We start from the raw sequence: 18,373 nt of genomic DNA, 5'->3' as shown, positions 1-18,373 counted from the left end.
TTTAACAAAAATTATGTCTCTTGTCTCTACCAATACACTTATAGCGATGTGACATAGTAACAATACTGACCGAGAGTAGGTAGGTAAACTACAGTTACACTTATTCCAAAATGGGTTTTCAAACAATGAAACAGACATATTTATTTAGTAGTAGGTACATGTTTAATAAAAAATAAATTTACAAATTCAATATCTATAAAAGAAATACAAAAACAAGAATATTATACATGTTCAAAATATATAAAGTGTAGCTCTAATCTTGGCAATTTTATAAACAGTTAAAGGGAATTACGTCAGTGTTTACTGTCCACAGTTTATTTAACTATCGAATTTTACAAACATCAGATATTTTTACTTACATCTAGGTAAATCCCTATTACGATTTCTTTCACTAAAATTACTACTCAGTTACTCAGTTCAGATTACACACAAATTACGTAGATGTAGATGCTTATCTTGCAACGAATTCCCTACAAGTTTGCCTAAGTAATTGACATAAAATTTAATTATCGTCCTAGTCGTAGTTTATTTATTTTTTATTACTTAAGCCCTAGACCTCCAAATTAAAATGCAAGTTAGTACAAATGCAAGACTGGAGAATTTAAGAGCTACCCCTGAATTGTCGCATACTCTTTTCAGAGCTGAAGTAGAGAGGTGTTTGCTGGTGAAGATGCTGTGGATGCTGGACAGATCCTCGGGGGTGAGTTGGTTCTCGTTCCTTGACAGCACGACACTGTAGAACTGCGAGTGCGGCAACCTCATACAGAAGTTGAGAACCAAGTGGTTGTTGGCCACCTTCAGAACCTGAATCACGCCGCCGAAAAAGCGGTACATGTTTTCCACGGCTGAAATAATATATGATGTTGTTAGGAAATATCATCATAATCATAAGTTTACATTACATGGGTATAATTTGCAGTAGAAAGGTAAATTCAAGTTTCTTATAGATAACCTCTAGACAGATCATGGGATATAAAAAAAAGTTTAGGTAATGAGGGCTATCGCGTATGAATTCGCCGCTAGAGGCGCTAGTGTAGCGAGAGGTCCCCGAATTGTCAAATGTCACTGTTTTTGAGTGAGCTACGCGGGTTTATTTATAATTAAAATATTTTTTGCATATTTTGCAATACCTGAAATTAGTTATGGCAAATATACGTTACAGGGCAATGAATGTCTGTGTTTTGAGACACTAATCTTTCGGAAACCTTTGTCCTCCCTTTTTTCCGAACAAAACGAAACTACGCAAGTACCTACGCAACACTGCGCCATGCTCGATATTTTTATGGTACGGTTTTAAGGCATTAAATATGATTTAAATGTAAATTTTGTTTTCACGCCCGTAATAACAAACTAACCACTATACCTACTTCAGGCAGGACCTTTGTCTACAGGGGCGCCAACTGGTGAGCGCGAAAACGGTACCCTCATTATATCTGCTTGATGACGTTAACGTTGTACAAAAAAGTGTTGAAAATACATTAGTGAAAAATATTCCCATACTAATGTACCGCAGTTAACTTGTAAAATTACGCGTTTGATCTTTTTAGTAAGTATGATAAACCTTTTTTCCGCCGACGGAAAAAAAACGGAGATTCTTGATAACTTAAGTCAACACGTATGTTTTATTTTTGTACTAGTCAACATACCAGTGCTAGGGACGTCTGTCTGCCAGAACCCTTTGTGTGACGTGTTAACTTTAAAATGGTAGTCATCCTGCCACAGACCCTCGTGCCACTCGAGGACGAAGTATCTGATCCGATGCTGCTCCGACAGACCGTAGCCGTAAGCGGCGTTCGCATACGGGTGGGTCAGCGGAGGGTATGGTGGAGGAGGAGTGGGCTGTGAAACAAATATCAACTCAGTCAGTCAGCACTACGAGTATACAAGTAGCACACCTATTTTATGACCAATCATTAAGGGAATATCAACAATACTGTCCTCTTAAATCTGTATCTGAAAGGAGCAATATCTGAAGGTATTGGTAGGGTTCCTAGGCATATCATGAAACGCCGCCAATTCATGATTTGTCCAGTTTAGGCAGATTACGAAATCCCTAGGCATATCATGAAACGCCGCCATGTCGGTTCTGGCACTTCGCCGGCCGCTGCCGCGGCACGCTCGCTTCGCTCGCTTGGCTCGTGCGTTATGGTCACAATTCATACTAACCACTCCTCGCTTCGCTCGTCGTAAACAAATTTGTCTTTTTTCGGCATTATCACGATGTGCCCGGTATATAGCTAGGAATATCGACGTAGACAGTATATCGACAGTAGCTATTCGCAGTGCAAGTGTCAAGCCAGATTAAAGAGATAATTAATTATTTAAGGGTGCAATAGAATTACATAGGTACCTATCTAATCTACATACAATAGACTAGTAAAATGTTAGATGGACGACGGGTTATTGAATCTAGCGCATTGGCGGTCGCCTACGGCTCGAGATGGGGTGAGAGGACTATGACTAGATGCTGCTGTTAATCAAATTAACTAATGTCATCTACTGACCCACCAATCAACGAGGTGAACCTGCATAAGACATTTCCTAATTAGTGCAGCCGAGATAATTGTGACCCTGTTCTGGAGCATTGGTTAGTACGTAGGTATGGGATCCTAAAATACTATAATTAAAATACCGTATTTCGGAGCTGGAGCTTATTTAAGTCATAAAACACTTAAAGTACTAAAACTTATAAATATACGAGTAATCACTATAATTAAAGCATAGTACATTTAGAATTCGTACGGAACAAAGGACTCATAATTTTGAAGTTGTCAATAAAAAAATTTTTTTTGGTAGAAACTAAATATATTAAGTACTTAAGTATATAAGAAATAAAACATTAATCATAATTATAATAAAAAAACAGTTACTTATACAATTAAAAAATGACAAAAATCACAAAAAAAAGAGAATAAATTATATAATAAAGTAAAACAAAAACTACTCCATACCCGTCCGCATCGTACCTACTTGGCCCAAACGTACCCATTACTCCAGCGGCATTGCCCCGTTGTATGGCCAACGAGACCCGCTGGACCAAGTACGACCCGGAACGGGGGTCACCTCACCTCCTCTGTCCCTCATCCTGCTGCTATATATATTATTTATAAGTAACGAGATATTAATTTTTCTTTGTTGTGTAAAAAAATTCGGAGTTTTGTCGTGATCGGTTTCATCTTCGTCTGAACAACACTTTTGTCCACTTTCTTGGCCTCTTGGTTCCACTTGGATCGTAATGAATCGATGTTTTGAACAATTTTGCCGGTCTTGTTTAATTTTCCCTTCATAATAAAATTGACCAGAGTAATTTTCGATTGGTCTACACTGAGGAGAATTTGGGAGATTCATCTTTTTGGGTACTGTGGGGTATGTAGTTTTGCTACAGCTTAGGTACCTACGTGGAATCTACGCGCGTGGCTTTAAACTTCATTAAATAAAAAAAATTAAAAAAAAATTGAACCGACTACAAAAACCATGAAAATAATTTTCTACCAGTCTGAAGTCGGTCCGTGCCTCAGCACGAGCCAGCAGGAGTAGAACTATAGTCATCTACCTCACCTACATACTATATATTGGGCTTCAATCACTCCTGCTGGCTCGTGCTGAGGCACCGACCGACTTCAGACTGGAAGAAAAATATTGTCATGGTTTTTTGTAGTCAGTTCAATTCTTTGTTATAATTTTTTTTTCACGCTTTTTAGTGTAAATAATCTAAGATAACAATAATTTAATATCAACGCGTAAAATACTTATTATTGAGTAGTAACTCCGATGGTCAAACTGTGGTCTTCATCATCAGTTCCACTACACCAAATTATGATTTTCAAGAGCAAATGCACGAGTTACTACTAAATATATCCAATTTACTATAGGTGTCCCTACAACATTTGAAGAGTTCCCTCGATTTCCTTAAGAGCCAATCATCAGATCCTGATTTAGCGCTTATGGGACCCAATTGAAGACATTCCTAGACGAACGCAAAAAAAATCAAATCGGTTTATAAACGACGGAGTTCTAACAAACATAAAAAAAATACAACCGAATTGATAACCTCCTCCTTTTTTGAAGTCGGTTAAAAAAGGATATTTCTTCAGTCTCTTGTTTTATTCTTGTTATAATAATACTTTACAAAGATAGATCCAGCCCTTCAGGCCGTCGTGAGTACTCGGGAGCAATCTGCCAATTTCTGCTTCATTAAATCATACGACTCCAATGTCGTAAAATTGGCCTTGTACCAGGACAACGCGGGTCCCTCTAAGTATAATGCGATAACTACTCGCTTCTGTTCAGCGGTCCAATTCTTGATGATCGCAATAGTTTTTGATGGATAAAATCGTCCTCAATCTATCTTTGTAAAGTATTATTGTAACAGGAATAAAACAAGATACTGAAGAAATATCCTTTATATTTGATTAAGTTTAAAACCACGCACGTAGATTCCACGTACCTAAGCTCTAGAGAAATACAGTCCCTGTCCCCACAGTACGTAATCCAGTCTTGAGACCGCAGCTGCAGATTCCTCTCTACTTATATCATTTTTTTTGCGAACTTTTCATGTTTGACTAACTTATATTTCTCATCAACATTTTCTCTTGCGTTCGTCATATAAAATTTAGTACCCGGTAGTTGATTGAAATCGAGTTTCACGTACCTACATCTCGTCGTCCAACAACAAGCACCCGTTAAATTTTGGCAACATTTGGTTGTACAGTAGTCGAGCTCGATTTTTGGCTGTTCGGTTCTGTTTGTGGCTTTGGTTGTGTAGCCTGCTCGAAGGTGAATCCTTCTTACAATACTCCGGGTTTTCTTAAATTTTCGAGCTAAATCGTAGTCAGATAGTCCAGTATTTTGCTTAACTGACCTTATAATTTTCATCTACAGGTTTTTGTCCTTGGTGCCAGATCTTCGATTCGTTTGAATCTCTTTATCGAAAGATAAGGTCTCCTTGTATTGTATCATTTTATAATTCTGCAGACGGTGGTTTACAGAATTTTAAGGGCCTTAGCAATCTTGTATCCGGAAAAAATAGGATTTTCTATGTACGTTATTCACGATTAATTTCCTATTTTCGATTCCCAGTGTCGAAAACTAAAATATGCATAAAGCAAGCCCTAAACCGGTTTCAGCATTTAAAGGTCAAAGTCTTGTCATCAAATTGCGATGTTCTTTTTTTTCGACACGGTACGAATAAGTTTTTAATTTATCCCTAATTATTTAGTTATGTGCCAATTCTAACTGAACCATGCTTTAATGTTAGGTACAGTCAAGGAAACTGAATCACGTACCAGGGTGGACGTACCTTTGTGCTACTAAAGTCATGTTGACATCTCATACATCTGCCAAAGAAATTATAGCGAAATTGGTTAAGATACGAAAAGGTTCCATTTTGGTGGTGATTAAGTTTCCTTGACTGTACATAATATGTAGGTAAAAAAAATCTAGTAAGAAGAAAACCGGGGTGACGGTTGAGGAAAAAAGTGAGTAGCACATCTTTAGGGCAGACTAACAAGGTGCGAATTAAAAAAAAATAGATATACCTGAGTTAGGGTGGAAGGTTTTATACATTTTGACTCTACTTAACCTGAGGGAGCTAGCTCGGAGTTATAAAAGTACCTAGCTCTACACCACCCGGCTAATAAGTACATATTAGTCACAATCCGAAGATTTAACTAAGTATTAGGTATAAATGTAAGTATGTAAGAAGAATTCAATTAAATTTTATTATAGGTTTAATGAATACGGATGTTTGTACTTGAGTCTTGGATGTTTCTATGCATTTAAGTATTATTTATCTATATATGTATGTCTATCCGCTATCTAGCACCCATAGTACAAGTTTTACTTAGTTTGGGACTAGGTCAATTGGTGTAATTTGTCCCAAGATGTTTTTTATTTTTATTATTTACAGTTATAAACTACGTTGTGAAATAAGCCTGTGCTACCACAAGATTATTCCGGTGTTCCCTTGACTTGTCTAATTTATTTTGTGTAATTTCAGTGTACTATAGGTAATTCAATATGTATATATTAATTTTACTTAATTATTATTTTGTCGAATTTCGTTTTTCCTAAATGATCATTTTCATAACTAAACTATAACTTTGTTTTCCACAGAATAAACAAAAACAAACATAATAAATCTTAAAATATAGGTAGAAAATTTGGCCTAAATCGCCGTCAATGGGCAAGGTGCCCAGAAGGCTGGCCGTATTTCCTCGCTGTATAGCGATATTTATTCGCTGTGCGAAATAGTGGCCAGCCCTCTGGTCGCCCGAGGCCTCTATTAGGCGCGTCGACAAATCTTTGTCAATAGCCGACGCGCACTTGTCCCCATGGTTTCAACTCCAAACGCCGCAAACATGTAGCTGGTTCCTAGGGCGGCATATTTGCGGCGTTTGAGGCTTTCAGCCGCGGATGCCGGAGCGCCAGCGGTGACGCTGGTGCTTGGAACATGGGACGGTGCCAGGGTAATCAACGTAAGTAGCATCCCAAACTAGCGGCCGACCCATGCTCCAAGGCACCAGCGACAATCCGTCAGGCCTCCTTGCCGTCATCCCTGGCCAGCCCGCTGGGCTCGAGGACTGCCGGCATAACTTGTTTTGTCGAATATTATTTTATTTTAAACTTACTTAATTTGTCGATTTTTATTTTAAGTAAATTAGGTTCAGTTAGGTTAGAAGGGCGACCACAACAGCGAAGCGCCAGAACTGGACTTGTGTTAGACGAAAAATAATTATGTCAATCAAACATTATACAAAATAAGATTATACGAATCAAAATTATATGAAATAAGTATTATTCAAAACGACACACTCAAATTAAAAATTAGGGTTTTTCCCATTTTAAGATCACAAACATTATCTGAGCACCGTTTCATGAAATCAAGTCACTGGAAAATAAGTAACATTAAGTAAAATAGTGGTGTATAATTTGAAGTTCGAGTAATTATATTAATTAGTCTCGTCATCACTTTATTTGTCGTTTTGTTGCAATTGGTACTTACGCTGATTTTTATCATTTTCAAAACGTTCGACTATTTTTGATGTGATTTCCAAAATCGGACCACAGGCTATAAAGTTATTAAAACAAGTATAGGTACCTACCTAATGATTAGGCAAAGCTACATGCAGTTTCTGTTATTTCTAATCTTTCGAACTTCAATTAAAACAAGCGACGGGTTCAAAATGCGCAATAACTTCGCAAATGCGCTGCATATTTTTCACAATAATCAAAATATGATAATTAAGGATATTGTTTTAATACTTACCTGAATGTTTTGCTCCTTTATGTCTATATAGAAACATTCCTTAGTACGTTCTATTCTATATTCGCCTTTAGTATGCGGTATTTTTTCAACACCGTACCACACGCCGGATATTTGGTCCAGGCTTATATTTCCATGGTAGGGTGACAGGTCGTCGCAGTACTCATGATTTTGAAAGTTATAACCACTTTGGTGATTATAATTGTAGCACAGGACATACCCTAAGCATAAGAAAAACACAATATATGGTTTGTATGTCATTTGGATAAGTTGTCCAAACATACTAAGAAAATAACTGATAAGTAATAGTTTAAACGTTCGTATATAGCGAGCCGGGAGTTCTAGACAGGCGACCAGACGCGAGCGGTGGTGTCTGATAGATTAACTGGGAAGTTAACAGGCAAGGCGATCCGCTCAACTCAGAACGTGGGCGGCCGTTGAAATAAGTATACAATTGAAGGCGGCCCGTGAAAAACACTATCTCCATACCTAGAATAGTCATTTAATTTAATGATGAATTTATTCCACTTTTATGGGGAAATCGTCACGATTAAACAAAAAAAAATCGTAATCGCTTTTTATGGGTGCGGTTATTGTGCGACTGCGACGTAACCCTCTGTAGGTAATTAATATTATAAATGAACAATTTTGTTAAGATCTTTAGTTGTAGATGTTTGTTACTCAATCACGAAATAACGATACAACGAATTTATATAAAACTTAGCATACAGATATACAAAGATCTGGATTGAATCGTAGGGTACTTAAAATCCCAATGATGCGTTCCCTTGGGATAATAATATAACTTTAAATTGGAACTATTAGGCCAACAGAATTAGATTTTTTTCGAATAATTAATTTTCAACAAGCTGGAAATCACCTTCTATGATTCCTAAATAGTAATAGAGTAGTCAGAGTTTGCGCCTCTCCAGGAGGTGTGCATTACTTTAGAGTAGCGACGACGGCGGATTTGATCATTCTTTCAGGTGGTGTACTTGGCAGGCCCTAAGAACATTCTATGCTTAATATCAATCCTCGGTCTTCTTTTGTTTTCGAGTAATTTAGGAAAATGAAATTAAAATCAGGGCATCATTTATAGTGTAATTTTAGGTACCTAAACTGTTCAAGTTAGAGTAGGTACCCACCCAAACAATCATTATTTATAACAAAAAAATAGACTATAAAATGAGCAGCTAAAGCTTCAAATTCGATTCAGTGGCACAGCCGAAATCAAACGATAGAAACCGAGAAAACTTCTCATTTAATAATGTGCAAACTTTCCACATGCACATTTTTGAAACAGATTACCTACTCCTGTTTAAAACCCCATAGAATAATAGTATATTTTTTATTGAGAGACTAAACTACGCCAATATATACCCGAGGTGGTTAGCCACTCGAGCTTCAGCGAGGGTGTCTATTTATCCGAGGGTTTATATTGACGTTTAGTCTCGAGGTTAAAACTCTATTTTTCACTTCGATTGAAGAAGAAAGAAAGAAAGATTTATTTTGGCTCCATAAGTACCTCCTAAGACTAAAACTAGCATTAAAACTATGTTAAAAAACTATGTTACTTGGTGACACGACAGGATACCAAAAAGGGTCTCCACTCAGCATGTGTTGCCGCACATTATGTGCAGTAATGCTGGTTTTCTGTGAAGCCCAAATCGCGAGAAAAAAATAGTCATTTCTGTGAAAGAATTAATGCGTTTCTTATTCCTCCAGTCCATAAAACTCTCATAGGTTTTTAAATAAATCTTTCTAGATTTCGTCGGCGAAAGATTATCAATTATATCTTTTGTTCTTTGCTCGACATCATAATTTTCACTATCACTTGACGACATTGTGCGAATAATCAATTTATTTTAATCGTTTATGATTTACGCTCTACAACAATTTCAAAGTTTTCGCGGTAAGTATTTTTTTTTTTCAGTCAGACACAGATATAACAAAATCGCATCGGTGAATGAGACTAAGAACGTAACATTTTCGTCATGAAAATGGTCCACACACAATGTTATTTTATGCCAAAAACTAAGCAAGTACTGGCTGTTTGAGTTTATCTAAGTCAATCGAAGTAAATTAAAAAAAAAACTTTTACTCCCTAGGGACTAGTACTCACTTTACTCCCGCCTCGTACGGCTAAATTGACCTACTTTTAGAGCATGAGAAATGAAAAATAAAGTAGTGAATGCAATATCACGTTATATAGACACCACAATTTGTACTTATACTTATTGCACTGGTACTTTATTTATATGCTGGTAGCTACTTTTTCGAGGATTATTTTTTTTTACAAGAGGCACGAAGATTTTTGAAAATATTTTTGTACCTGTACAGGGTGTAGGTAGGTAATCTGAGCCGGCAGCCCGTAGTTTTAACGGGCAAAATTTACAAAAAACTGGCCAAGTGCGAGTCGGACGTTATATATAGGTACAACATTAGACATTAGCAAAAAAACGCCAAAAATCACGTTTTCACCTCAGCACCTCAAACAGGCAGGTTTTGCTATGAGAAATCAGTGAGCAAAATCGCATTTTGCTCACTCCGTGAGACAAAGTAACTTTTTAATTTTTTTTTTTAAATACTGAGTACAGTGTTGGGTCTACTCACTGAATCCCAAATATTTGAAATTCACTTTGATCTGTCACTTTCACTTCAACACGAAAAAAGCGAGAGAGAGTATCAAATGTGTTGATCTTAAATTAAATTTGTGGTATTAAAAATATATCGATACCTAATAAATTACATAACAACGAAATATTTCTAAAATGTAAATTTTCCCGATCTTTTAACAAAGTATGCAACCTCGTTGCACGAAAACCGCTTCTCTTGTTTTTTTTTTATATAAAAGAATTCCGTATACTGCCTCTACATTTGGAATAAATATTTGTCAAATTGAATGAATTTGTAACAAATCTATTTATGTTTATGTAAAAGAAATCTTAATAAAATCATATTGAAAGGTTTAATAACATTTATAATATCGGGCGCATAATTTTACATTCTTTAATATTAATAGAATGGCATATCCGGCGGACGTACCGTTTTCTGCTAGGAGCAAAAAACTGTAAAAAGAGCATAAATTTCGAGGTTATATTTTGGCTCTCAAAAGTATTATGCACACCTGGAAAGGGGACCAAATGACCAAACAAAAACCATACCAAATGAAGGTATTAAAAGGATTTCCAGCTTGCTGGAAATCAATTCCTCAAAACGCTTTAACCCTTAACATATGGCAAGACATAAAGAATGCAGCATAATCTATAACTTGTAAAGGTGCGGTCGCATGCAGCCGCTCGACGCTCGTTTCCATTGTCAAATCTGGTTACATGACATATATAGGTAGAGTCATTCACGATGACGCGTGCCGTGGTTCTTATGATAATGTCTTTAAGGTCCCCGCACTAGGCTTCGCCTGTAACGCGGGGAACCAGTAAAAAATTATACAATGAGGGCTATCGTTTTTTGTCTCACTAGATGGCGCACTGTTGCGTGAGGTTTTTAAGTATGGCTTTCAAAGTCTGTTATTACGGGCGTGAAAACAAAGTTTAGATTAAAATCATATTTAATACACCTTAAAACTGTACCATAAAAATATCGAGCATGCCACAGTGTTGCATAGTCCCCGTTTTGTTCGGAAAAAAAGGAAGACAAAGGTTTTTGAAAGACAAAACTGTCTCAAAACACAGACATTCATTGCCCTGGAACGCATATTTTCCATAATTAATTTCAAATATTGCAAAATATTCACAAAAAATTTCTAACTATAAATAAACCTGCGTAGCTCACCCAAAAACTATGAAATTTGACATTTCGGAGACCTCACGCGATACAAAACTAGAGTTTAGCTGTAAAACTTAAGTACCTACTACTTAAAATAAAGAATCACAAAAACGTAGTTGAATGTTGTTATGAAAGTGGTTATGTAAAAATACAACATAATGAAATGTTAGAGCGTCTGTGAGGCTTTATGTATTTCACTGTACCTAAATTGTTTTGTAAGTGCAGCATTTTTGATAATCTTCACTCGTTTCCAACTTCAATGCCACAATTGTAATTACTGGCACTTGAGGTATCCCATCTTAAGCCTCTAGGTTGGCAACGCATCTGCAATCCCCCTGGTATTGCAGGTGTCTATGGGCGGTGGTGATCTCTTACCATCAGGAGACCCACTTGCTCGTTTGCCATCCAGTCAAATAAAAAAAAAATTAAAAAAAAATTGTATTTATATTTTCACAAGCTGTTTTACGCTCATCAGGATATATTATCTTTCCACAAAAAATTGATGATGTGCTGTTTCTACTTGGGGGAGTCGGGAAAACTTTTTAATCCAAGCACCAATAGTACCTGTACGTTGTTGTAGAGGTTGGAAAGTAAGCAAATGGATGAACGAGTTAGTTCGAAGGCCGACCCGAAGGGGAGGCCTTCGATAATACGAGTTCATCTGTTGCATTTTTGGCCGAGACTAAATAAGGTAACGGCGCCTATTACCGTGGTACTTAAGGAAGTTTTCAAATGAGTCCCAAAAATTAAGGGTATCAAAGCTCCTTAACAAACGAGAATATATTTTTTATTTATGAGCGTTTATTGAACTTTCAGTTACTTTTTGGGCTCGTTTTAGTTATTAGTATTTGATAAAATAATTATTGAAATCAAAATACCCAAATCTTCTATTACCGTGGTAATGGACAGGCTGTGATTCCATTACCGCGAATTGAGCTTCTATTACCGAGGGTATAAACAAACGGCAATTTTCTACCATCGGTAAAAGGAACCCGACACATGTTTTGGAACTTAATACCGAGGGATTAAAAAAGGGTAATGGCTTTGGTTCTGTATAATATATTGTACATCAAATATTTTTTGAGAAAATTTAAATAAAAAACTAAAGTATGATTCGAATAGTGTATCGAGCCCATTGTATTTTATTATGCTCATGCCACCAGTTGTAGTTTGATGTATGCATGCTGAGTAAAAGTCACAACTTTATCAAAAAAATCTGCACTTACGGTACCCCAAATGTGAATTATTTTAACAGAAAAATAAAATGTCACTCGGTAATAGAGACTTCTTTAAGAACCTATTACCGACCCAAAGACAATTGAATGGGTCGGTAATAGATTCCCAAACATTCTATTACCGAGGGTTATGCGATCATACCATCGTTAATTGGCTTAATTTGGAGTATTGCAAAATCTAATTCCGACCTATAAAAACTATAGGATAGAGTTGTGTTTGAATTACAAATCAAATATACTTATTGCATCCTTGGCATATAACCAAAATTACATTACTGGTAAGTAAATATAAAATTTCATCGCAATATTTAAACAACTTGGCAAAATAACGGTTTCTATAGAAACTACAAATTCAGTATTGAAGTTTTTGCTAAAAATTAAGAGTTTGTTAATACTTTTTATACCACGGAAATAGTTTTTTAAAAGCGTGAATAGATCCAGATTGGAATAACTGTAACAAATTATATAAACGATAATTTATACCAAAAATAAAGCTTGAAGAACCAAAACTACCACTTTAACTATTACCGTGATATACCACGGTATTACAATCAACAGTTAAAAATGGCGCCTATCGCCGCTGTATTTTATTTTCCATTTTAATCGTATTTCCGGGCCCAAAAATGTACAAAAAGTATTCAGAACTTGTATAAAAAACTATAAAAAGCCATTTAAAAACCATAACATTGGTTCAATTGCCATAAATATTTTGTAAAACACTAAATAAGATTCGAGTCTGCTTGTACGTGGTGTCACGCGTTAGTTTGGCAAATCCTCTTCCGTCGGTGCCATTTCGGAAAATCACGAATTGCGAGATGTTTGATTCATTCACATACACTAGCGCTAATAGATACGTGAGTCGACTAAATAAGCTTTTGTCTTGTAAAATATATTTTTTTAAGAAATCTATCGGTTTGGTTATAAAATGCGTATTTTAAATTGCCGCGGTGATGGCCGTCGATTTCGATACCCCCGGTAATAGGCCCCGTTACCTTATTGTGCTTTTCACGCCCATTGCAAGGAAATAAAAACATTTAGGTATCACAAAACAAACAATAACAATCCAAAGACTGCGTTGCTCCCGCCGATTTTAGTTTTCTATTGTGACATAATTATTTTTTTAAACGATTCCGTTCCGTTACCTCATCAGATTAGATGAAATAGGTACGGTAAGTATACAAATAGTTTGAGTTCCGGGGAAGAACATAGGATAGGTAGTTTTTGTCCCGGAAAATAGCATAGTTCCCGCGGGATAGCGTTAAACGAACTCTAGCTACGCAGAGGTGTCGCGGGCAGCAGGCTAGTGATTTATATAACTATAGATCGAAACTAGTGGGACCGTTCCTGACTTGCAATCATGTAGGTAGGTAATCATAGGTTTTCCGTATTCTGTGGCATTATGAGTTTCCCACGACTAAACGGTTTCCTTGTTCCCCGCTTGTACTAGGACAACAAGAACGAGAAAAAGTACGGCAAAGAAAATCAATATCGTGCCCTATGACGTCACTCGAGCGAGGCTGAGCATCGATTTCGAATGAACGTGCGTTAAATTTATTGAACCAATTCAACGCAACGCAGTCACGATGCGTGGCTCCATTAATTTGAACTTTTGTATTGTTTATTATCCGAACGGTTCGCACGATAAGTCTACCCTGATTCGCTTTGTTGCCGAATGCGCCGTTATACCACTTTTAATTGGGTCCATATTGACTCTCATAAAATTCTTATTCCTATTTTTTATTTTACTACCGATTTGTGTTCATAATAATCACTATTCATAATTTTTTCTTTATAATTTTTTAGTTCATACATTTTTATTACTAACTTCGGAACTCATAACAGATAGTATTCATATTTTTTTACTCATAATGTCATTACTAAGAACACATCTCAACTCATAATGTTGTTTTTCAGAAAAAAATTCTTCATAACAGACGAATAAGTATCTTAATTTTCTTTATAATAATGGCATTGATAAGAAAACATTTGAACTCATTTTCATAACGTTAACTACCTATTCAAAATAAGATTTACTTTTATCGTTAATTATTTAATTTTATATTATATTAGTATTACTTGAAAAATATGTTCGGTCCTGGCGCTTCGCCGGCCGCTCCCGCGGCACGCTCGCTTCGCTCGCTTGGCTAGCGCACTGTAGGGTCACAGTTCTACCTAACACTCCTTGCTTCGCTCGTCGTCGTACCTAACGGAATCCTTCCTTAAATACATCATTTTGCACCAATGGAAATTTTCCAAGTCCCTGCGCGTCTGCGCGTCATATGAAAACAAATATTAGTATTAACAAAGTTATGAATGTTGGCATTATGAATAAGAATGATTAGGAGTTTCGATCGTTAGTATAAGAAATTATATGAAAACCAATATTACTATGAACAAGGTGTATGATTAGTGATATTATGAATTCTGATGATTATGAGTTCCGATCGTTAGTATTAAAAAAAAATATGAAGTGATCGTTCTGATGTAAAATGGTATGAGAAACATTTTCGGACTTCCGATAATAGGACTTAAAAAGTTATGTAAAAAAATGCGCACCCGTTTTAATTTAGGGACCTTAAATAAGTAAATTAAGTACTTAGTACCTAATACTATCGAACCGACTGAATCGTAAACCAATGTAAAACTCTTTCACAGAAAATTTTGTTGTGCCTGCGCTATATTACTTTAATAACAAAAATAAATAAAAATATAACTAAAACTAACTTACTCTAATCCAAAAAAAATATGTTAAGCGTAAAATAAATACTATCTAACCTCCAAAACTAAAACTATATATAAACTTAACTATGTTACAAAATAAAACCGGCCAAGAGTGTGACGACGAGCGAGTTATTAGGGTTCCGTAGCCAAAATGGCAAAAACGGAACCCTTATAGTTTCGCCATATCTGTCTGTCTGTCTGTCAGTACGTCCGCGGCTTTCCTCAGGGATTATCAATGCTAGAAAGCTGTATGCCGACAAAATGGTACAAGGAAAAAAAAAACAAATAATTTTTTTTAGGGTACCTCCCATAGACGTAAAGTGGGGGTGATTTTTTTTCTCATCCAACCCTATAGTGTGGGGTATCGTTGGATAGGTCTTTTAAAACCATTACGGAATTGCTAAAACAATTTTTCGATGCAGTGATTTGTTTGCGAAGTATTCAACTTTAAAGTGCAAATTTTCACTAAAATCGAGCGCGTGGGAGGAAAAATTTGAAAAAATTCAGGATGGTAGTAAGTATATCAAACTTTCAAGGAAAACTATAACGGCTAAGTTTGCTTGAGAATTATTAGTAGTTTATGAGTAAATAGCAGCCTAAGGTATAAAATATACCTAAACTTGGAAGATTCCGTATAAAATACGAAATCCTTAGAAAAATATTACTTAATTTTTTCGTAATGGCTACGAAACCCTATTTTGGGCGTGTCCGACACGCTCTTGGCCGGTTTTTGTTTGCATGCTTGCTTACATGCCTGCTTGCATGCTTGCTTACATGCTCACTTGGATGCTTGCTTGATTGCTTGCTTCTTTGAAATGTTTATGGTTCACGCGAGCGAAGCATGCTCACTTGCAAGCTTGCTTAGATGTTTGCTTGCATGCTTCCTTGCGTGCTTGCTTGCGTGCTTGCCTGCGTGCTTGCTTGCGTGCTTGCTTGCGTGCTTGCTTAATTGCTTGCTTCTTTGAACTGTTTTTGGTTCACGCGAGCGAAGCTGCGGGTAAAAGCTAGTTGTTTTATATGTAGGTACCTACCTACCATATAATGCAAACATAATTAACCGACCATTTACCGCTCAGATAGCCGGTTCCACCCCACGTTTATGACAGCCTAATACAAAAAGCCAGCAGCAATGCTGCAGGGCTACTACGAAACTCGAAACTCGAAGTTCGTATCGTACCGTCCCTCTCGCTCTCGTATTAAATAGTATAACTGTCAGGCTAGCTACTACGAAACTCGAAACTCGAAGTTCGTATCGTACTGTCCCTCTCGCTCTCGTATTAAATAGTATAAGTGTCAGAGGGACCGCACGACACGAACTTCGAGTTTCGAGTTTCGTTAGTAGCCCTGCTGCGGAGGGACCGCACAACACGAACTTCGAGTTCCGTAGTAACCCTGCTGATGTGCCAGCCGGCAGCGTTGGGTGGGCGCCCTCATTCCCACGGCGTGCGGCGATCGAGTCGTGCGTAAATCTAGTACGGTGATGTGCAATGAGGTATCCGACACTCGACGAGTGTCAGTTGATGACAGAGAAGCAGAAAACTAACGAATTTTACCAAAATACAGTCCAAAAATCTATTTTGAAAAAAACCTGGTTTCAAATAAAAAAAATCGCATTCAAATCGGTCCACCCGTTTAAGAGCTACGGTGCCACAGACAGACAGCCAGACACACATATAGGTCAAACTTATAACACCCCTCTTTTGCGTCGGGGGTTAAAAATGCACGTAAACTGAAAAATAATTGCATGATCTGATTCTTCAATTTATTCAAAACTTTCCTTTTTAGGATTCTGTACCTCAATTGGCAAAAATGGAAGTAAAAGTTTTAAGTTAAAAGGGACATGGAAACATTGTGAATGACTCTTGAGCAGGACTAAGAGAATACGTGATTCGCCACTTTTAAAAATTAAACTTAGGGAAAACATTAAATAATGAAATATGAGTAAATTCAAAATAATTATTTACTGCTGATTGAAGTATCTGAAAGAGCTTTCACATCACTAGAGCCAACGTCAGTCAGTCAGTCAGCCAGTCGTCAGTCAAGTGTCAATGTCAGTCACCACATTTGTTTACCAGATTGCTTAATTCCATTGAATTCAAATTATAGGTATAGTCTTGTCAGAAATAGCGACGTTTCGTTAGAAAACAAACAGAACAAGTTCGTTCGTTAGGAACAAAATTAATATATATATTTTTTTGTACTTAGTTATTTTTAGGATAGTTTTTAATTTACATTGTATCATTACAATAATGTATGTTGTTCTTGAATAAATAATATATTCTTCAATAAGTCGTATTTTTTTAATAAAACATTAAAATAATGTTTATTAAGGCCTTTATTACGACTACCCTAAGTCTGTAAGTTTGCGGTTGTAACAAAAATACACGCTGTAGGCATAAATTTAAGTAACTCATAGATGCCCAAAGTTTGGCGAAGGGTGTTGCTCAGTGGCATCACGTGTAGCCGTTATTAGGCTTCATAGCCTTCTAAGTATAGTAATTGGGACGCTTAAAAAGACGTTCAATTAAAAAGTGGCTTCCCTACGAACCGGCCATGTGATGGCGGCTGAAATAAATTACGTACCTACCTACATTGATACGTAAATGTTATGATAAATAAATAAATTGAATTAGGTAAGTAATTATAAAGTTATCGGAGCGAAATAGTTTAAAAATATCTCGATGTGCTGAAATGTCAGGATACAAAACCTACTTTTGTATATGTAGATGTTATGTAGATACCTAACCTACCACAAAAGTTACAAGGGCCACAGTCTCACATACTTAGGTAGGTACTCGTCACTTTAAGACGTGTGTAAGAGTGAAACTTAAAAATAATTTCTCTACTAATATTATAAATGCGAAAGTTTGTAAGTCTGTTTGTTTGTTACCTACGTCAGCGCATCTAAGCCGCTGAACCGATTTAGATGAAATGGTTTACACAGATATTTTGAGTCCCGGGGAAGAACATAGGATAATTTTTATCCCGGGACTCGACGCGATTCCGTCCGCGTAAATTTTGGTTTTCACTCTCCCGCGGGAACTATGCAATTTTCCGGGATAAAAACTATCCTATGTCCTTCCCCGGGACTCAAACTATCTGTATACCGAATTTCATCTAAATCGGTTCAGCGGTATACACGTGATGCAGTAACAAACAAATAAACAAACAAACAGGCTTACAAACTTATATTAGTGGGATAGCAGCTAAGGTAGTACCGACATAACGAACTAGCAAGTAGGTTGTATTTGTCGTGATGTGGATACGAGGCAGCACGGCGGGCAGACGCGTCGCCGGCATCGTAGGTCGTGACGCGGCTCGAGTGACGTCACGCGCGAGGGTGGAGGGTGCTCCGGCCGCGCCGGCC

General features: G+C 36.8%; 1 protein-coding gene across 1 annotated transcript; it reads right to left on the bottom strand.

Moving 5' to 3' along the window:
* Positions 1 to 152: 152 nt before the first annotated feature.
* Positions 153 to 7,657, bottom strand: LOC141429372 (uncharacterized). The gene is made up of 3 exons (XM_074089666.1): positions 7,268 to 7,657; positions 1,647 to 1,839; positions 153 to 845 (listed from the first exon to the last, which is right to left on the bottom strand). Exons 1-3 carry the CDS (start codon positions 7,544 to 7,546, stop codon positions 544 to 546), a joined length of 774 nt encoding a protein of 257 aa, XP_073945767.1. The 5' UTR covers positions 7,547 to 7,657; the 3' UTR covers positions 153 to 543.
* Between the last annotated feature and the right edge of the window lie 10,716 nt (positions 7,658 to 18,373).

The sequence above is a fragment of the Choristoneura fumiferana genome, chromosome Z, assembly GCF_025370935.1.
Source record: "Choristoneura fumiferana chromosome Z, NRCan_CFum_1, whole genome shotgun sequence".
Taxonomy (NCBI): Eukaryota; Metazoa; Arthropoda; class Insecta; order Lepidoptera; family Tortricidae; genus Choristoneura; species Choristoneura fumiferana.
This window is presented reverse-complemented; position numbering and strand designations above follow the sequence as displayed.